Genomic DNA, 21,796 nt, shown 5'->3' with positions numbered 1-21,796 from the left:
CACATAGCCGTTATGCAGCGCCTGCTGTTATTTTACCCCTCGTGCAAGCTAGCCTCTTGAGGCTCTTGGTCGATGCTGCGAGTTTTTTCGTGTGAGTGTGTTTTTGTCGTTGACACATTGGGGTCTGTTATGCTTCCGACTCGGTATTGGATGCCTAATTTCAGTTGTGCACCGTTCGAAGAATAGCAACTCACATCAGCACTGTGCTCAAGGAATTCCACTAGCAATTACTTCCCCTATAATGTGTGTGTGCATTTGTTTGTATGTAGTCCCTGTTTTCACTTTTAAACGCGGAATTTATGTATCTATTTATTTATTTATCAATGTATTTATCAGTGTGTGTCTGTGTCTGTGTGTGTGTGTGCAGGGCCGGATCCAGGAGGGTTTCCTGTTGCCCGGACCCCCAACACCCCCCCCCCCCCCGGCCTGACCATGTATACCTCTCCCAAGGGTAACAAAAATAATATTTTGTTTTGCCTTTAAAACTTATGACAAATATTTCCAGAATGCGCCAGATTGCACATATTTTAATTTAGATTTCAAAATATTTCCGGGGGGGGGGGCCGGGCATGCCCCCGGAACCCCCCTACAAGGTTCGGGTGCTCTCACCCTCAACTAATGTACCACCGGCTACCACAGTTGGGACTCCCCCCCCCCCTCCCCCTACTTAGGTCCGGCCCTGGTGTGTGTGTGTGTGTGTGTGTGTGTGTGTGTGTGTGTATCACAGTGTGAGTGTGTGTGTGTGTGTGATTATTTGTTTATGACACTATATGGTACTGTTGGCTGACTGAACTTAAAAATTACATGTAACACTTATTCCATGCAAGTTTGATGTTATTTGTCCACAAAAGCGACATATATTGTTTCAGTTTTTAAATGCCGATAAGCATTATTTCATCATATCAGACCGGCAAGTCTTAACGTAAAATACATGGTAACACATTAGACTTAAAATAATCCAAGGAAGTAAGATCTTAAATAGGAGGGAGTCTTAAAACGGAGGTAAATTTACAGACTCCTGGAAGAGGAAATCTTGAAAAACGGTCTTAAAAGGGGGAGTCTTAAAAGGGGGTTCCACTGGTTAGGCACTTTTCGCCTAATGAAGCAGGTGTTCTCTCGAGTTAAAGTCACTGGACAGTTGACCTCATCCAGCATAATAAACAGTGATTACTTTGAATGGTTTTAGCTAAGCAACAGTTTCATTGATATTTAGCACCAATCGAAAAGACTGACGAGAGCTATTGAACTCCCGTGTAAACTATCATGCTAATCACCTCATACAGGGCTCCCCATGGACGTCCGTCCTAGAGGGTCCCGGGACCCCTGCTTGTCGCGGCGTTTAGAGGGTCCATGGACCCCCTAAGTGGAGTTGTAGAGGGTCCCAAGAGTCCCGGATCCCCAACCCCCCTGTGCACATATTTATATGTAATGCATTGTGATCGCAAATAATGCGATATGAAGCGGTTTTTTCTTCACAAGAATATTCGAGGAGGACACACACTTTCACTGAACTTGACTTCTGGTCTTTCTTTGTAATTCTAGCTGACGACTAGTCTGAAAAGAGTACCTACGGGGACGCACGACAAGGACAATTTAGTGCGTCCCAGGACCCGCTCTTTATAGGTTAAGTGCGTCCCGGGACCCCCTCCATGAATATCTAGTGCGTGATTTCGGCTTCTAGTGCGTATAGGACGCAGGGACGCGCACCGTCTTTGGGGAGCCCTGCCTCATATCCTATCTGGCGGTGCAGGATTTCATATGGGATAAGAGCCCCCTTCCATTTGGACACAAACCAAAACTTAGGAAAGTCGCTGGTTCATTTCAATGCTCGTATAATTTTCTTAGTCAGTGCCAGGAGGTTGGTTCTGCATAACTACTCTCTTTTTCTCTTGTTGCGCGATGTCGTCTGCATTTAGAGCGCTTACGTCCCTTTATGTATCAGACTGATATAAACTCTGCAGCCTCGGGCGGTTTCTGTGAAGAGTCGGCATTGACGCTGAAATAATTTGCCCGTAACTGACGCCTATATATGCCACTTTGTGAAATTCATTAATTGAACTAATTGTAGTCCCTGATTATGCTAAAAACGGGGCCGGACCTGGGGTGGGGTGAGGTTCCTCGGTTCCGGAACACACTGACAAACACACTGACACACACACCAACTTTAAGATTCCGACGTGAATATCTAAAGGTAGAGCAGAGGAACAGTGAGAGAGCAGACTGAGGAACTCAGTGAGGAACAGCCCTTCGTATACACTACATTGGGGTGCACGATTGACAAGAGGGTCTTTCCTGGCAAAATTGTATAGGCATAGATAAAAAATGTCCACCAAATACCCGTGTGACTTGGAATAATCGGCCGTGAAAAGTCAATATTCGCCGTAATGGCTTGAGATTTACTGGCCGATGTGAATGCGTGATATATTGTGTAAACAAATTCCATCTCACACGGCAGAAATTAATATGTAAAGCGCTTAGAGAACGTCAAGCGCTATATAAATCTCCCATATAAATAAATGTTGTACAACATTGATTCTTATCCTGCAACGGGTAAGGCGTCCGCCCCGTGATCGGGAGGTCGTGGGTTCGAACCCCGGCCGGGTCATACCTAAGACTTTAAAATTGGCAATCTAGTGGCTGCTCCGCCTGGCGTCTGGCATTATGGGGTTAGTGCTAGGACTGGTTGGTCCGGTGTCAGAATAATGTGACTGGGTGAGACATGAAGCCTGTGCTGCGACTTCTGTCTTGTGTGTGGCGCACGTTATATGTCAAAGCAGCACCGCCCTGATATGGCCCTTCGTGGTCGGCTGGGCGTTAAGCAAACAAACAAACAAACAAACAAAATCCTGCAACGTTAGCTCAAGTAATCGCGTGCCTGTACCGGGCTCCTGACAAATAATCTTTTCATGCGCCTGTGTCGGGCTCCTGTCCCCAATCGATGACTGTGGTCGCGCGAGTCATCTCCCTTTCTGTCACGCGGCGCGCTGCGCAGGAGGTTTGACGTCAAACGATGTTTAGCATAAAACTCAAAATGAGGGGAGCAACAACACCAGACTGAGAAGGTAAACTGTGCAATTACTTCATTTTTGCAATATTGCTGACCACAATTTTGTTGCAGGCGTATTCATGATGGTGGGTCTAGTTTGTAAGGTTTTTTTGGTGCTTTATATTTGGGTAACAGATGAAGAAAACATGATTGCGACATTTTGGTCGTCTGCTAGCCGATATCGTTTGGCTGTCGAGTTGTAGTGGGCTGGCGAGCAGCAGGCCGACGACTGTATAGTGTGTACATTCATGTGCAGCGAGAGAAATGCCGGTATTTGAACAGTAAGTTGATTAGATTGTTGTACAGAATGTTCTAATTTACCGCAATAGTTTACCAGTGTTCTGCGCAGTTATTTAAAGGTTGCAGCACAGGTTACCGATCTGACCATCATGATCAGTGTTTCTGCGGTAAAATTTGAGGAGAAAAAGGATTAATACGTATCGATGGGATGATAAAGGTTTTAGCTGGTTTATATAGCCAACCAAAAGAACACAGTCTACTACAAACCTAGTGGAAAAGCCTGCTACTATACCACTACTAAAGCCCTTTTCAAAGGTATAAATAGAGCTGACTTGGAAACAAGTAGAAAGTAATATTTATTGATAAGGTTAATGTCTAATTCTATTCAGGGTTTTTTCCGACAACAAACAAAAACCAAACAAAATATAAGTGGCAAACAGAAATGGTAAATATGGACAGTTTTCTCTTTGATGCATTCATTGGGTTTGGATTATAGATTGTCAGCAACTTAGATGAATTTTAGTTTGTGAATTAATCAACCCAAATGACAAAATAGGTCTTTAAGCTGTGACCACAACAAATACTTGTAAACTGTGTCATTATCATGCAATTTTTTTTTAGATAAAGACTAGGGGCCCTCCAGCATAACTGGAACACCTTATATATCTGAAACAGGTTTCATGTATCAAAAGTATCAGATTCAGTGGAGAAAAATGCTTTTGAATCAAACATTGATTAAAACCAAGCCATGTTATTATGTGCAAGCGCGGGGGAGGACTGGTAATTGAACCTTTACCACTAATGGCAATAATAGTAACACAACAAAGTTCTACTGCAACACCTACTAGCGCTACAGCGCTGGTGGTGGTTTGTCTGGAAAGCTAGCTCATTGATTATTCAGTCTCTGGCTTTCCAATTTCTCCCTGGCTGGAAGTGGAACCGAGTATTGATGGGGATGCCTTGTCATGGGACTGTGAATGGCAACTATGGTAACGGAGGCAGACTTTATCATTGTCTGGTTTGTATCATGTAACAAGATTAAATTAGTAAGAGAATACATGCTTGTTGCAGAAATGGAGACCTGAAGAGGTAATGGTGCCGGCATGGAGATGGTTTATGCGCCAGAGCAGACCAGCAAACGTCCCTCATGTGAACGAAGAAGTGTAGGAACCATGTACACCAGCACAAACATTTCCTCTCCCCTGCTGCCGTCTCTTGCCCGGGATGACCATGGATAGAAGCATGAAGATGGTTGTCAAACAGTGAAGCAGTATGCTGGACTGAGTCTGAATACACTGTACAGTAGTTTTCAGATAGAATTAGAGTGTAGGTGTAGTTTGAGAGACAGCTTAGACTGTAGAGTGTGGAAACAGCAGAAGGTTGGCCACAAGCAAAAAGGTTGTGATCTACATTTGCTCAGCTGATCAAGATGGATTTAAGCAAGTACTTCTGCCCCCGCTTGCTGGACTACCTGGTGATTGTGGGTAGTCGGCACCCCAACAGCAACAACCATGTGTCGCAGACGCCAGAGCTCCTTCGTCGATACCCCCTGGAAGATCACAAGGATTTTAATCTGCCGACTGATGTCATCTTTTTCTGCCAGCCAGAGGGATGCATAAGCGTTGGGCCCAAACGCATGAGCCTTCGCGAGACCACCTCTTTTGTGTTCACATTGACCGAAAAAGATTCTGGCATCATGCGCTACGGCATTTGTGTGAACTTTTATCGGCCGTTTGAGCGGCGGACTCACTCGTCAGAATGCTGGCAGAAGGTAGATCGCTCATCCACAGGCAGCACACATTCAGTCGAAACGTTGAGTTCGTCTGAGTGCGACCGTCCACGCTCCCCCAGGGCAAGACGCAGGTCGCGGGTTCGGAACAATACTCTTACTTCTCTATGCATCATAAGCCACCACCCCTTCTTCTCCACCTTTCGAGAGTGTCTCTTTATCCTGCGACGCTTGATCGAAGCTTGCCACGATCGCAGTTGTGTCCGGAGGGTTGGAGGATCAAAGGCCACAGCAAGGTATGTCATTACATCTTAAAGTTTGTATTTATGTGGTTTTTGATCTTTGATTGATTAATAGGTAGATTGAAGTACGAATCACTTGGATCTGCAGGCAGTGACTGCCGTGTTATATATAATATGAACTCTTTGCAAGCTGTTCTGAATTTGTGTGTGTAAACCAATGATTATGTGACTCAAAATTGTGGTACCAATCATGAGTACTCTCAGGTTTGAATAATGCATAACATAAGTTTTGAATTAAGCAGAAGAAACTTTTTTTTCTCAAAAATATGTACATATGTATCATTGTATGTGTTTGCCTTATCGGGTGAAGATGCTGTTGGGCGTCAGATTTACAGCTTGATGTTTGTGGTGGAATGGTCTATAGACTCAGCACTAGCGATTTTTAAAGTTCTTGCCAAGGGTTTCGACAGAGGTAGGGTCTCTTTTGCCCTATCTGCCCACAGGCGGAAGGTATCGTCCACTGGACTACTACTATCACAGAAAGACTACAAGGTACGTCACTCACCTTCGAGTCTTCTGTGTTCTTGGAGTCGCTTCCTGGGGAAAAATATTGTTCAAGACGGTTTGCCTCTTCCTACAGTCTGTGTAAGGTCAAATAAATACAGTTGAATGATTGTTTGAACTATTATGTGCCTATAGTTTTCAGCTTCCGTCCGATGCAGGTTGTTTTTAACCATCATTTGGACGAATCTTCGTTTGCGAGCCGCTAATATCCACTTTGCGTCAAATCATACATCCACACCGAATATATATGCATACCAGCGCTCATTGGTTAATAACAGGATATTCCATGATTATTTTCCCGTGGGTAGCTTCCCTTTGCTGCACAATATTTACATATGTTTTAGACCAATGAGCGGCGGGGATGTAGCTCAGTCGGTAGCGCGCTGGATTTGTATCCAGTTGGCCGCTGTCAGCGTCAGTTCGTCCCCACGTTCGGCGAGAGATTTATTTCTCAGAGTCAACTTTGTGTGCAGACTCTCCTCGGTGTCCGAACACCCCCATGTGTACACGCAAGCACAAGAGCAAGTGCGCACGAAAAAGATCCTGTAATCCATGTCAGAGTTCGGTGGGTTATAGAAACACGAAAATACCCAGCATGCTTCCTCCGAAAACGGCGTATGGCTGCCTAAATGGCGGGGTAAAAACGGTCATACACGTAAAAATCCACTCGTGCAAAAACACGAGTGTACGTGGGAGTTTCAGCCCACGAACGCAGAAGAAGAAGAAGAAGAAGACCAATGAGCGCTGGTATGCATATTTGGTGCGGATGCATGATTTGACGCAAAGTGGATATTAGCGGCTCGCAAACGAAGATTCGTCCAAATGATGGTTAAAAACAACCTGCACCGGACGGAAGCTGAAAACTATAGGCACATAATAGTTCAAACAATCATTCAACTGTATTTATTTGACCTTACACAGACTGTAGGAAGAGGCAAACCGTCTTGAACAATATTTTTCCCCAGGAAGCGACTCCAAGAACACAGAAGACTCGAAGGTGAGTGACGTACCTTGTAGTCTTTCTGTGATAGTAGTAGTCCAGTGGACGATACCTTCCGCCTGTGATCTGCCCTCACCATACATGTGAGATATTTACTCCATTCGCTTTTTGTACAGCTCGGACACTTGCGGTCAACCGTTCAGTTATAAAGACAGCAAAAGGCGTGGTGGATCTGTTACCAGATCCAATTAGTCAGTGTACTGACCTTTCACACTTCCAGTTTGGTTGTTTTGTTCTGACAAGCAATGAAGTATGAATGACTGGTCGTGTGTGACTAATGTTCTGCCATCACAGATTTTGTTGGGTAATTGGGTGAATGTACCGACTATTTACACAATCTCTTTGTATTGGGGGAGGAGGGGGGGGGAGTAAAATGTGAGGGGGGTTGGTGGTGGGGACTAGATTGTCTGCCTCTTGGGGTCAACTCTACCACACTGCATCTATTGGGAAAGAAAGCAGGTAAAAATGGGATGATGATAGGCTAAAACAAAAACATTTACACCTTTTTTCGGTAGCAGTTTCCTTTCCAATGTGGAGTAGCTCATATTATGATATCCGTGATATTTATAAATTTAGCCTACCTGTTTTCTGTTCCTTGTTTCAGTGCGAATCTTGTTGATTGATGTATTTTTTTTCAATTTTGCAGGGACACGGTGTGGGGTGTTTTAACGGGTCAGACCAGCGACAACATTTCCACACTGGTTATGCATGAAGTTCGTGAAATAGAAACATGGATCCTGCGCCTGCTTAGTGCACCTGTGCCAGTTCCTGGAAAAACTCGTGTGGAGGTATGTGAGGCATTACGAGCCATCCATGTGTAACAGGAGAGGTAGCGTCAGATGTACATGTCAGATGTCTTTGTTTCTGTTCAATATTCTTAGTCTGAAGTGTTTGTGAAACTTGAATCGTCTTATGTTGACGACAGGCTATAAAGCTGACCATGCATGTGCATCTGTGCTGCATTTACTGCGTTCAAATCCCGCCCACAGGCCACATGTTGCCTGTTGGTATTGTTACATTTTCATTGTGAAATGTCCACCTATTTCTTGGCATCTGTGTAGGCTTATAGAGTGATGTTATGTGACCTCATGATATGCAAACAGCTGGACAGATTCTTCACAGGCCAACACAGGACACTAAAGAGATGGGGAAAATCGAATTAAGACAGTCAAGTGCTGATTGTAGCTCTCCCCATCTCATCTTTCCAGTTTTCCCCACACACAAAAAACACACACAAAAAACAGAAACAGATCTGTAGTCCTTCTTTGAAGTGATTGTTGTTTTAAAGAAATGACGCACGTTTGTTACTTTGCATCACTGGAGTAGGAAACCTACATACTGATGTCTAGCAGATGTTCACATGATTTCATATCACTGAGGCCAAAAAAAAAAATAGGTGTGGTTACGGTAACATAGCCAAAAAAAATAGGGTAGGTAGGTAGGCAATCACTTTTTTTTTTTTTTAAACTTTTTTTCTAATGTGTACAAATTAAACCTACTTGACAGGGAAATAAGTGTGCGACACGGGCGCTTTCGCTTTCATTGCGTTTTTTGCACTGGTTTTTGTTTTTTGTTTTTTTTTGTTTGTTGACAAATGTAATAAAAAGTTATAGGATCGGCCCCTAAAAATAGGGTAGGTCGGGTTACCGTAACCACACCTATTTTTTTTTTAGGCCTGATCAGAAATAATTCAGAAAACGTGTCAATCGGGTTCATTTTACTGGAAGTAGGAGTCTGCGTTTGTTTTGCTTGGCTTTGGCTTTTCATTAAATATGTGTGTGTGGGTGGGTGTCCTTGTCTGAACATGTACAGTGGTACCTGTGATGTAAGGCCCCTCCAGCGAGAGGACACCTCCAAGTAAGGAACATCTTATGATGTTCCTTTATCTGTTAATCCTGTCATGAGAGGTCAGCTGCTATGCAAAGACACATCTATATGGCTGATACCATATGTTTCATGACACGTACCACTGTACACATATATCAAACATCAAAATCTGAAACAGATATATACTGTGAACATCCCCAAACTAGGATTTCGATAACAAACACACAATTTTGTGTGGACAGTTTATATCAAAGAAAATCCTGGGATGATACTTCAGTAGAAGTTATTAGTACCTTTGCACACACACAAAACAAGTGTTAAATGGGACATACAGTGGAACCCCTCTTTTACGTACAACCTCATATAATCAGAGAAAGTCAGGTCTTAAAAAGGGTACTCGCAACGTTAAACTTGGTGTATGCCATGATAACTCTACTCTGATGGTTGACATCAGGTACTTAAAATTTTATATGTGTTTTTATCAGGAAAACATTGCTGTTTTGCGTGTGTGGTAATTACCTGTTATCCGTCCCCTTTGTAGGCTGTAATACTAAAGTTCTGTTGCAGTGTCTTTTCGTGTGTTTTTTCCTAAGATGTTTAACCAAAGATAACCATCCTTCTGTATCAAACTCTGCCTCATACTGTCTCTGTTTTTTCCCCCATGAGTCATTGCCTTATTCAACAGCATCCAAGAATTAATGCTGACGTTCACAGAGTCACAGTATTCCTACATTCATGGATATGGTAGATGTGTGCTGTTAATAGAAAGTTTTCGGCAGTATTGATTTTTCTATTTTGGGCAAGTCTGAAAAAGATTGTATCTCTCCCTTTCTCTTGTTACTGTACTTGAGTTTCCTGCTCTGGAGATTATCAAACGAAACTTGTTGATAGGTTTTTGCATCTTGAAGGTTAAATCTCTATGTTTGATGTGTTAATGTGCGTTGACAAAAAATCTAAAGAATTGTGTATATTCTTCTAGTTGTAACTGCATTTTTTTCTACAAATGGATCCCCACCCTCCATGTATAGTACTGTAGTACCTCTGCTTTGAGATCTCCTAAAATCTGAGAAGTTTAGGTCTTATTATGGAGGTAGATTATGTGGCACTATATAGAAAATATGTGAAAAAGTGAGGTCTTATTAAAGAGGTAGCCTTATAATAGAGAGTCTTAAAGAGAGGCTCCACTGTATTGTGATATTATTCAGTACACAGCATTTGAAGCAAGGTTTAGGCTTGACTGGGGTTCAGGTACATCAGTACATGTACAAGGGCAAGTTGAAATGTAGTGGTGAAGCTATATTTACATTATGCTGAGCCCTGAGGCGTGCATAATGTATGACATAAATCAGCTTGACAAACTACTGACATGAAAACACTGGGGAGGTTTGCAATGCCTAGCTGACTTGGGTACATAATGATGGGGTTTAATGTCTGTGTGTGAACGTGATGTTATGAATGTGTGCAATGAAGGATGCACTTTTCTGGTGAAAACTTTTTTTGTGTGTGAAATATTAATGTTAGTATGCACTTGTCTATAAATATCTCTCTTTCAAATATCCAACATTCTTCATTTTGGGATAACACTTTTACAAGATAGGAATATGGCCCTGCCTTGTAGACATGATGTACTGCCATATATATATATACTTTTATCTTAACAGTTATATTTCTACTTGCATTGTGGGGGGGGGGGGGGGGGGGTATTTTTTGTCAAGTCTTAGTTTTAGTGAACTGTGCATTAATCTTGAACTGCATCTGCATATATAGATGTACAGCTTAACCCCCCCCCCCCCCCCCCCCCCCTTCTATCAGACCATATTTTTCTGCTGGAAATGTCTGTCAATTTATCTCCATTTTAAGACTACCTCCCTTTAAAGATCTGATTTTCTCAGGTATTTGAAGGTCATAAAAGGGAGAGGAGGGGGACTTTCACTTTATTCAATTGCGCTCTGCAGGTGTAGTGGGTTGGGGGAATGTAGTGACTTTAAGTTCACAGGGACTGTCCTAGTAAGCAGACAATGTCCTTTAATCCTGAACTACATTTGTGTGTATTATAAATGTATATGTAAGGATCAACTTAAAATACTGGATGATGCTGCAATAACACAGTTGCAGTTGCCATTTTTGTATGGGTTGTGGACTAAAATAAAATTAATAAAAATCTGGTAACAATTTTGTTGTTGACACCAAGTTGGTATTTGATCCAGAAAAAAAAGAGAGCCTTGGGTGGTTTCTAAATTTATACACTTCAGTTTGTCTTGAGAGCACTTAGATCAGTGATGCTATTATTTTGTAAAGTCTACGTAGTTCATGTCCTACATTTTCTAAAACGGGGAATGCTTCACATGACAATTTTCCAGCTTACATATCACTTTTTACCCATTTAATTTTCAGTAGTAGGGGATATTGGTTGTTTGAAGTTTTTTTCTTCTTCTTCTTCTTCTTCTGTTCTGCATTCGTCAAAGTCAGTTACTCCCACATGCACTCGTTATTTTTGCATGAATGGTCTTTTAGGTGTATGAACGTTTTTTCCCCTGCCATTTAAGGCTCTAGCTTATACTTCGTTTTTCGTCTTGTGCGTGTGTGCACACACAGAGGGGGGATTAGACACTAGAGGGTCTGCACTTAATCTGACATGAGAGATAGAAAAACCCTCCACCCAGATCCAAACCAGACGCAGCCAGGATTTGGACCCTGAATCTTCAAGCTTGAAGGCTGACATCTGTACCACCAGGCAGTTTCACCCAGCTGCGTTTATTCTAGATTGTGTGCAAATGAGAAAGAGAAGGCATGCTTCCCTTTCGTTACCTGCAGGATTTAATGGTTTCAATCATTGCAGCAGATAGTGTGTAACTAAGTGTGAAAATTGTGTACCATATATTTTCTTCTTAATGTCTATTGGTTTTAATCTTTTCAACTCGCTCTATTTTAGTTAAACAGTATGTAAGAAATGTTAAGTCCTTTGTACTGGAAACTTGCATTCTCCCAGTAAGGTAATATATTGTACTACGTTGCAAGCCCCTGGAGCAAATTTTTGATTAGTGCTTTTGTGAACAAGAAACAATTGACAAGTGGCTATATCCCATCTCCCCCCTTTCCCCGTCGCGATATAACCTTGAATGGTTGAAAACGACGTTAAACACCAAATAAAGTAAAGAAAGAACTTGCTCTATTCTGAAATTAACACACTCTACAGCACGCACAATACTGAACTCGTGTGAATCTTTGGCCTGCAGTGAAGATTCTAATAGACCTTTTCGGTATCTGAGCAGCTCTCGCGAGACACGCTCTTTGTTATGCTTTGAACATCGCGAGAACTTCGAACTTTGGCTTGTGCAGCTCGCACGAGATCGCTGTACCGCATGCTTTGCTATGCTCTGAAGTTTGCGAGAGATCACGAGAGCTTGGAATACCGATAGGGTCTATTTGCTGGTGCTTACTCAAAGGTAGCTTGAGTGCAAGGGGATCAACAATGGAACGACAGTTGTTCAATGGGAGTGGACTATCATGTAGAGTTTAGGCCCTGACACCTTGCTCCTCTTCAACACCCATGCTGGATGAGTCCATTACAGTGGAACCCACCTTAATTTTAAGCCCCCCCCCCCCAATTTAAGACTTCCCCTTTATTAAGACCTTGCTTTTTCAAAAAATTTGTTCAGAAATTAAAATGTACCCCCATTTTTAAGTACCTCCTTTTTCTCTCTGATTGTTGAATGTCTTAAATGGGGGGTTCCACTGTACTCCTAGTAGTTGAAATCATTGCAGCTGATGTACTAGACAGCAAAGCAAATGATCACTTCTAGTCAATTAGTGAAGTAATAAAACTGCTTTTTTTTCCTTTTGCTCAGGTTCCCTGTATGAACTCCGGAGCAATCTCATCAAGCCCCGAGGTCAAATTGTTGCTTTATTGTGGAAAGTGTTTTGTGGGATAGGTCACACATTTTTTGACAAGAAACCCCCCAGCAGTCACCGATTAGCGATTAAGGAGTCCTGATGCTTCTTTCTTCTGACAGAAAGCAATGTGGGCAGTTGTTAGGTTTCTGCGTCTTGACCTTTTACTTGATCTTAGACAACTTGACACCATAGATCTTCTTCCCAGCTATAACCAGACAACAAGGGTAGCTAAATCAGGACCTCAGACTGCAAGGATGGCTAAAAATTATGACCGGCTTGTATAGGAGGGGAAAATATAGGGGGTGATGAAATATAGGGGTTGATTGATGAGGTTCTCTGATATCTGGCGTGGGGAGACAGTGAGTGGGTGTGGGGTTAGATGGGGGACTTGATGAAGACATTTGAATTTTCAAGAGAGGGGAAGTTGGGGGTTCTAGCTTTTATGCAGCCTGTGTGTGCTTGAGAAAACAAGGCTTGCTTGAGAGGCAGATATTGGGAGTGTGTTGTCAGCAATATTATGCTGTTCACATCAGACCAAAGACTTGAGCACAGCTGAATCATACATGCATGCATTCCCAAGATGTGTTTTGTTAATTATGAATTGTCTTGTTAATTAACTGCAGAGTTTATGTACATGAGGTAACCGGCACGGTTGGCCTAGTGGTAAGGCGTCCGCCCCGTGATCGGGAGGTCGTGGGTTCGAACCCCGGCCGGGTCATACCGAAGACTTTAAAATTGGCTATCTAGTGGCTGCTCCGCCTGGCGTCTGGCATAATGGGGTTAGCGCAAGGACTGGTTGGTCCGGTGTCAGAATAATGTGACTGGGTGAGACATGAAGCCTGTGCTGCAACTTCTGTCTTGTGTGTGGCGCACGTTATATGTCAAAGCAGCACCGCCCTGATATGGCCCTTCGTGGTCGGCTGGGCGTTAAGCAAACAAACAAACCAACAAAATGTACATGAGGTTCCAACATTTCATGGATTATACATGATCGGTTTTATGGCCTTTCTGTTTGTTGCAACTGAAGTTCTGCTAGGTCAACCTGCTGAAGCTAGAACTGATCCGTTATGCTAATCCATGCTGAAAATACATGGAAATTATGGTAAATTGACTTGGCAGCGGAAACAACAAAAAGGAAACTTGGATTGTGTGATAATATCCCACCCACCACTTAATTTCTCTCAATTCGCCATACGGGGCATGAACAACCCACCCTCCGTCCATAGATTATGCATGGAGAACTGCAGCCACCACCAAAACTATACTGCTGCCACTACAGGGACAGCACAGCTTAACTCTTAATGTCCTATACCGCGCCGTTCCGCTTGTCGCTGACGATCCTGATCCGCTTGAAACCGCGCGCGTACCTGTAGCTAAGGCTAAAGGGGAATAACCCGGAAATACAGCTCTTCACGAAGAAAACCGCGAGTGGTGCTCGTTTGTCAACAACCGCTGACAGTTGGTGATTTTTGTCTCCAGTTTTTTTTTACCCTTTCTATTTTTCCTGACCGATTTTAGTTGAGTTTTTTGCGAGAGAATGTTTGGATCAAAATGGCTGACTTGGATTGTTCATCTTCATCATCTTCATCATCTTTTCATGGATTCGACCGCGCTGACATTCAGAACTTCGGCAACCCTGCTGATGTGTTTGGCCTAGCAGATTCAGGTCAAAGTGACATTTCTGTGTCAAGTGTGCACACTGCCGATTTATCGGACTTTTCATCCGGAATTTCTGACATTCCATTGAGTAGCAGCGACGATGACATTGACAGTGATGCAGAGTGGACGGACACGATCGATGACTGGAGTGAAGATGAGTTTTCTTCCCTTGACTGCAGCCCCCATTGACTACTTCCAACAACTTTTTCCCGATCGATTGTTCGCTGATATTCGCGACGAGACCATCCGGTATGCCAGGCAGAAAGGCGATGCAACTTTCGATACATCAGTGGCGGAGCTCAAGGCCTACATGGGGATTTTATTTCTCATGGGGGTGATTGGATTACCCAACTACAGGTGCTATTGGAGTAGTAGAAAAGAACTGAGACAGCCTGTGATTGCTGATGTGATGAGTCGCAATCGATATGAGATGCTGACCAAGTATTTCCACCTGAACGACAACACAACCCAGCGTCCAAGAGGAAGTCCCGAACACGACAAGCTGCACAAGGTCAGGCCCATGATTGATCATGCAAAGAGGGTATTCTGTCAGCATTATGCCCCACACCAGAACATAGCTGTGGATGAGGCCATGATAAAATTCAAGGGGAGGTGCAGTTTTCTGCAGTACATTCCATCGAAGCCTTGCAAGTGGGGGATCAAGGCTTGGGCCCTCGCCGACAGTGAGTCGTTCTACCTCGTCAACTTTGACGTCTATGTAGGCAAAGATGGCGCAGATGGCAATGCCAGGAACAACATTCCTCTGGGGACAAGGGTTGTCACAAAACTTGTAGAACCTTACTACAAGAAAAGGCATCATGTCTATTTTGACAATTATTTCACCTCCGTCAAGTTGGTGGAATCCCTCGCAAGAAAGAAGACGTACGCCACGGGGACAGTTCGAAAGGAACGACGCGGACTGCCTGTTCCCATGAAATCCCTCAAGATGAAACAGTCTGGTGAAATGAGGAAGTGGCAGAAGGGAAGAATGATGGCAGTGAGCTGGCAGGAGAAGAAGCGCCAGGTCAGTGTTCTCTTTTTTCTTTTCTTTTTATTTTTCTCATTTTTTTCTTAATTTTCAGACATTAGACAAAACGAAACACACAAACCAGTCACAAGGAGAGAGGGAGATGAAGGTAGAGGTAAAGAAAGGGGGAGTAGGGTAGGGTAGGCGAAGGGTGACCATGAACATAAGGTACATGTTCAAAAACAATAACCAAAAGAAACAAGTCGCGAAAGGCGAAAATACAATATTTAGTCAAGTAGCTGTCGAACTCACAGAATGAAACTGAACGCAATGCCATTTTTCAGCAAGACCGTATACTCGTAGCATCGTCAGTCCACCGCTCATGGCAAAGGCAGTGAAATTGACAAGAAGAGCGGGGTAGTAGTTGCGCTAAGAAGGATAGCACGCGTTTCTGTACCTCTCTTTGTTTTAACTTTCTGAGCGTGTTTTTAATCCAAACATATCATATCTATATGTTTTTGGAATCAGGAACTGACAAGGAATAAGATGAAAGTGTTTTTAAATTGATTTGGACAATTTAATTTTGATAATAATTTTTATATATTTAATTTTCAGAGCTTGTTTTTAATCCGAATATAACATATTTATATGTTTTTGGAATCAGCAAATGATGGAGAATAAGATAAACGTAAATTTGGATCGTTTTATAATTCATTTTTTTTTTTACAATTTTCAGATTTTTAATGACCAAAGTCATTAATTAATTTTTAAGCCACCAAGCTGAAATGCAATACCGAAGTCCGGTCTTCGTCGAAGATTACTTGACCAAAATTTCAACCAATTTGGTTGAAAAATGAGGGCGTGACAGTGCCGCCTCAACTTTCAGGAAAAGCCGGATATGACGTCATCAAAGACATTTATCAAAAAAATGAAAAAAAAAAACGTTCGGGGATTTCATACCCAGGAACTCTCATGTCAAATTTCATAAAGATCGGTCCAGTAGTTTAGTCTGAATCGCTCTACACACACACACACACACACACACAGACAGACACACGCACATACACCACGACCCTCGTTTCGATTCCCCCTCGATGTTAAAATATTTAGTCAAAACTTGACTAAATATAAAAAGAAAAGAAAAAAAAGGCTCTTATTTTACTTATCTTACTGGCTGGTGGAAATATTGGCCGTATAAAGCCCAGCTCCTATGAAAAACTGTGACATTGTCATTTAGGTATGCATTGTGTCTTTCTGTCACAGGTCAATGTCCTGACATCGAGAAACGTCACCGGCAACATGGAACTCAGGCGTCCCGGCAAGCGAGGGCAACCGGAGCAACGCTACCTGAAACCCATCACCATCCAAGACTATACAGAGAACTTCAACGGCGTCGACAAATCTGACCAGCTGCGCCAATACTACGGCATCGCAAACAAGGCAAACAAATGGTGGAAGTACTTGTTCTGGTTCCTGTGTGACGTCAAGATGGTGAACGCGTACATTCTGTACAAAGAAGCACCTGGAGGCCCCCGTCCGAAGCCAAACACACATCTGCAGTTTCACCTGGAGGTCGCAACTGCACTTGTTGCTGGCTTCACCAGTCGCAAGAGGAGAGCCAGTGGTGACGCACCTGAAGCAGCAGTCATCAAAACTCCAACGGTGCACGAGAGTACCAAGATCACAACAACAAGAGGAATTCGGAACTGTGTCCTTTGCCCCAGAGAAGGTCGGTTCACCGCTGCGGGCAACAAGATCCAGTCTTCCTTTGAGTGTGTTAAGTGTGGTGTTGCACTGTGCAAAGACAGAGGTTGTTTTGCTGCCTTCCACCATTACCAACAGTAAATGTGTCTCCCATGGACTTTGGGGATTGTTGCTTACCTGTGACACACCTGTGACTTAGCTGGACTAGCTTTGAAGGTGATGCTGATCAATGAGTGATTGTGTACATTGCGAGAGAAAGTCAATGCGAACTGTCTCACTTGAGGATGATATTTTTTCTCAGAAACTGTTCTCAAAAAGTTCTCCCCCATGTTTACATACACACTGTTGTGGTTGTGTGTGTGTGTGTTGGTGTTGTTTTTTTTAATTTATTTTTTTTTTTTTAATGTGACAGTTGATATTTGAAATGCTGATTTATTTTCTTATCTTTATTTTATTTCCCTTTTGTAACTGGACAAGTTGGCGGAACAAAACAAAAAAAACAACTAAATAAACGTTGAGTTAAAATGTTAAACTGGTGTGTGCATTGTCCAAAGTTCTCACTCGTCTCACTCTATTGTTGTAAAAATTCTCTCTTGTCTAACTATCTTTTGCATGAAATTTTATCTTTGTTCGTCTTCACTTTTCTAAATGTTGTGTGTAATAAACAGATTGCAAAGGAAGTTGCAACTGGCAAGCACAACAAAAACCTGGAGAATTCGCAAACTTTGGAGCATTTTCGTAATCAACATCTGACGCCCGCTTGCGCCTAAAATCCTCACAAAATTTTAAAAGCAAATAACAAAGCGTCCATGCGAAAAGGCTTACAATATATATGTGACAGTTGAAAGAAGTCAGTAGAAGTGCAGGTTTACATAAACACTGTTTTGTGTGTGTGTGTGTGTTTTTTTAAAAAAAAAAATTTTTATGAATGTGACAGTTGATATTTGACAGTTGATATTTGACAGTTAAAACAAGTCAGTAGAAGTGCAGGTTTACACATAAACACTGTTGTGTGTGTGTGTGGTTTTTTTGTTTTTTGTTTTTTTTTTTTTTTTTTAATGTGACAGTTGATATGTGACAGTTGAAACAAGTAAACAAAAAAGTGCATAAACACTGTCGGGTGTGTGTGTGGTTTTTTTTTTTTTTTTTTTTTTTTTTTTTTTTTTTTTTTTTTTTTTTTTTTGGGTGACAGTTGATATGTGACAGTTGAAACAAGTGAAAAAAAAGTGCATAAACACTGTCGTGTGTGTGTGTGTGTTTTTTTTTTTTTTTTTTTTTTTTAGGGTGACAGTTGACATGTGACAGTTGATATGTGACAGTTGAAACAAGTGAAAAAAAAGTGCATAAACACTGTCGTGTGTGTGTGTGTTTTTTTTTTTTTTTTTTTTTTTTTTTTTTTTTTAGGGTGACAGTTGATATGTGACAGTTGATATGTGACAGTTGAAACAAGTGAGTAAAAGTGCAGGTTTACATAAACAATGGAATGTTCTGTTTGTTTGTCATGAATACAAAGAATGAAACACCTTGGTATGGTTTTGACTCTTTATTTTTAAACTGTCACCTGTAATTAATACACTTAACGGCTTTTTACAACTAAGGTTAATCTTCAAAAATGTCTAAACTTCCAATTAACATAATCAGCATTCATATTTGAACATCTAAAAAAAATTTGGATTAAAACCATTCACAAACAAAAAAGAAATGATTTATTTACTGAACCACCTCTGTTTTACACAATTTAGTCAGAAAATAACAGGATCAGGGAAGAGAAAGCTTCAAAGTCTTATAGGACACTTAGAGTTAAACTGAAGGAGCTGTATGTGCCTGTGTGAGTGGAGAAGGCGATGCTGTGCTTCAGGTATTGATTTTACTCCGCCATCAGCGACCCCTGCCAAAGGCAGCAGTCTTGATCCCACACCACAGTAGCTGGGCTGGGCGACAGCCAAATCGCTATTGATTGGAAATATAGGAAAAAAGAGGGGGAGTGGCAATTTTCAACTAACATGGGAAAAGAAAGGGGGAGGGGCTGAACTAGGGAATAGATCAGGGAAAGAGGAAAACAGACTGGGATGGAAAAGGGAACCATCATGTGGAAAATGAAAACTAAGGCGGAGAGGGATGAGAAGAAAATGGCTGTGAAAGAGGATTAAATTGGGTCTGGTTGGTGATGGAAGAGAGAGGTGGAAGCTGGATAAAACTGGCTTTGGGATAAGAATTTCTTGGTTCGAACAAAGATAGGATTGGAGTGTGCGTGAGAGAGGATCGGAGCATTCATTTTCTCTGGGTGAAACTGACAGTATGGAATTATAATAGCTGAAACTGATAGAGGGGGAGGAGGAGATCTGATCGGATCAGAATAGTATATCTGGCGGAATTGGACAGTGGAAGAATTGCAGCATGAATATATATCTGTAACATGAAGAGGAGCAACTACATTTACTTGGCTAAAACTGGCACTTGAGAAATAGTGTCTGAAATTTACAATGATCAGAGAGAAGATAATTGTTCTTTTGCTGAAAGTCAAACTGATAAGAGAAGTGCAGTAAGTATCCTGTGAAACTACTAAGAGAAGTTCATATTGTATTTGGCTTAAACTGACATGGAGAGTCTAGTGGCAGTTTACTGGTTGAAAGTGAGGATGGGTGAGGCTACAACCTCTGAGGAAAGACGAAATGCTCAAGGATAGGTTATTCAATCAATCAATCAATATGAGGCTTATATCGCGCGTATTCCGTGGGTACAGTTCTAAGCGCAGGGATTTTTTTTTTCTCTATTATTTTTTTTATGCAATTTATATCGCGCACATATTCAAGGCGCAGGGATTTATTTATGCCGTGTGAGATGGAATTTTTTTTTTACACAATACATCACGCATTCACATCGGCCAGCAGATCGCAGCCATTTTGGCGCATATCCTACTTTTCACGGCCTATTATTCCAAGTCACACGGGTATTTTGGTGGACATTTTTATCTATGCCTATACAATTTTGCCAGGAAAGACCCTTTTGTCAATCGTGGGATCTTTAACGTGCACACCCCAATGTAGTGTACACGAAGAGACCTCGGTTTTTCGTCTCATCCGAGGTTATTGTTCGGACCAGTCATGAAAGACAAAGTTATCCCTCTCTCCCCCCCCCCCCCCCCCCCCCGCCACAAACAGGCTTTATATGTTTGACAATAGGATCTTTAATGTATAGAGAATAACTAGGAATCAGTTTCGAGTATGAGGGTGTGGGAAGCGGCATTGTTTTAGGAGGACCTAACCCAAAAAATATGAGCTCATGAACGAAGGCAGAAGAGGCTATGGCCAGGGACTGTGATTGGTGTTTCATGCCATGGGAAATCAGGAAAATTTGGATGGAGTCAGTCCTGTTGCCATGGAGTGAAGATGGGGGGGGGGGGGGGGGGGGGGGGTAGGTGTCGTGGTTGAAAAAAACCGCCCCACATTCAAGCAGCCAACAAGGGAGAGTGGGTTCCATGCAGGGCTGAGGTTTAAAAATCCCAAAAACATCATACAGGACACCCTTGGGACCAGATAACAGTGTCCCTACATTGCAGGTGGCCTGTCATGACAAGTATATTTTGGTCCAGATAAATATTAAGGGGGACTCCAGAAGGTGTCCTTTCATGGGAGGTGTCCACTCGCCAGAGGGGCCTTACATCGCAGGTACCACTGTAGTGTTGGATGGGCAGAAGTTGAGGTTGAGTTAAGACTGATGGTCTAGCTGTTAAAGCTGGCAGTTGTTCTCTTGGCCTATAGGGAGATTGGGGAAGTAGTGAACATTAGGTGATTGATAGGTGTGAGCTGGGCAAGATAACTGCTGATTCTCATGCAGCTTAATGGATCATTATGTGACGAGGGAGTATATGTGAAAGGGGGGGGGGGGGGGGGCAGGATGGCTGGTTTAATGTCATTGCTTCTGATCCAATTAGTGAGAAATGTTGACTACAATTTTTGCAACCCTTTTTTTGCATGAAATACATGTCATCAGTGAAGAGAGGCAATCATTTTTGGTACGGAATCCCCTCTAAGTAGTTAATTAGTTTGTGGGTTTAATTGTGTCGGCCAAGTCACGTACACCGACAGGATTAATGATTTAGCTGATTTTTCTACGACAAATGAGTTTGCAAGTGTGTGGGTTTAACGGTGACAATTACATATTCCCATTTTTTAGTGTGACAGGGGGGATGATTTAGGACAATACAATTAATACTGTGACAAGTCACATGTATGACTTTCAAGGATTAAGATCAGGTGGCCTAGTTGCACGCAGTCAATATGCTCAGTACTAAAACTGTGTCTGCTTTGCTTCCTGCTTTAGTGAGGGGACCTTTGATTTAAGCCCTGGCAGATTTGATCATGAAAAACACTGTCTGAGCCCCAAGGCTCATCTTAGATTGGATGTGGGGGGGGGGGGGGCAGATCAAATGGCGCATCGGGTTGTCACTAAGTGTAGCAACCGGTTTGCCTCAAGGATAAACAATAACTTGATTCAGAGGATGATCAAAGTGAGATGACCTCCTCTGTAATTTGTTTCTCTCAGGAAGTTGCCTTGGATACAGTCTTTCTTTCAAGGGTGGCTTCAGATTGATTTTGTGCTAATGACCTAGGCCTGATTTTTTTCCAGGACATGTTTTTTCTCCATCATTTATTAAAGGTGCCCTGCTGCAGGGTTTGATATTTTGTGTTAAACTCTGAGATAAGTTCTTACTAGTGCTAAGCTGTTGACCTTTTAGAATTGTTTCAGGAAAATAGATTTTCTTTTTGCATACCTGACTATTTACGCAGACGTCTACCTTTTCTGGTGTTGACTCGAAATGTATAAGCATCATAGCCTAACACACTGTAGCCCAAGACCAGTCAGCAGTTTTTCTTCCAATTTGTTCAATGAGATTGGACGGGTGGTCCCAGTGTCAGGTTAG

The 21,796-nt window shown here is 42.3% G+C and overlaps 2 protein-coding genes across 11 annotated transcripts in view; both read left to right on the top strand.

The window, feature by feature from the left end:
* Positions 1–2,982: 2,982 nt before the first annotated feature.
* The window catches only part of LOC138971606 (MAP kinase-activating death domain protein-like), a 100,996-nt gene continuing 82,182 nt past the window's right edge, over positions 2,983–21,796 (top strand). For all 10 annotated transcript variants that reach the window (XM_070344370.1, XM_070344374.1, XM_070344367.1 and 7 more), the window contains exons 1-3: positions 2,983–3,062; positions 4,358–5,311; positions 7,468–7,609. In XM_070344370.1, coding sequence (XP_070200471.1) covers positions 4,716–5,311; positions 7,468–7,609 — 738 coding nt within the window. In that variant the 5' untranslated portion in view covers positions 2,983–3,062; positions 4,358–4,715. The remainder of the gene's footprint in view (positions 3,063–4,357; positions 5,312–7,467; positions 7,610–21,796) is intronic.
* LOC138971614 (piggyBac transposable element-derived protein 4-like) lies at positions 13,828–17,192 on the top strand. Its single transcript, XM_070344383.1, has 2 exons — positions 13,828–15,225; positions 16,432–17,192. The coding sequence occupies exons 1-2, from the start codon at positions 14,302–14,304 to the stop codon at positions 17,011–17,013; spliced, it is 1,506 nt and encodes a 501-aa protein (XP_070200484.1). The 5' UTR covers positions 13,828–14,301; the 3' UTR covers positions 17,014–17,192.

This window comes from Littorina saxatilis, linkage group LG7 (genome assembly GCF_037325665.1).
Source record: "Littorina saxatilis isolate snail1 linkage group LG7, US_GU_Lsax_2.0, whole genome shotgun sequence".
Lineage (NCBI taxonomy): Eukaryota > Metazoa > Mollusca > Gastropoda > Littorinimorpha > Littorinidae > Littorina > Littorina saxatilis.
Note: the sequence above shows the minus strand (reverse complement) of the source record. Positions and strands in the feature narration are given on the sequence as shown.

Bases quoted from the DNA above. Each gene is read 5' to 3' on its own strand.
- LOC138971614 (XM_070344383.1), top strand. From the start codon at position 14,302: ATGACATTGACAGTGATGCAGAGTGGACGGACACGATCGATGACTGGA. The intron at 15,226-16,431 runs GTCAGTGTTCTC...TTTCTGTCACAG, and splicing joins GGCAGGAGAAGAAGCGCCAG to GTCAATGTCCTGACATCGAG.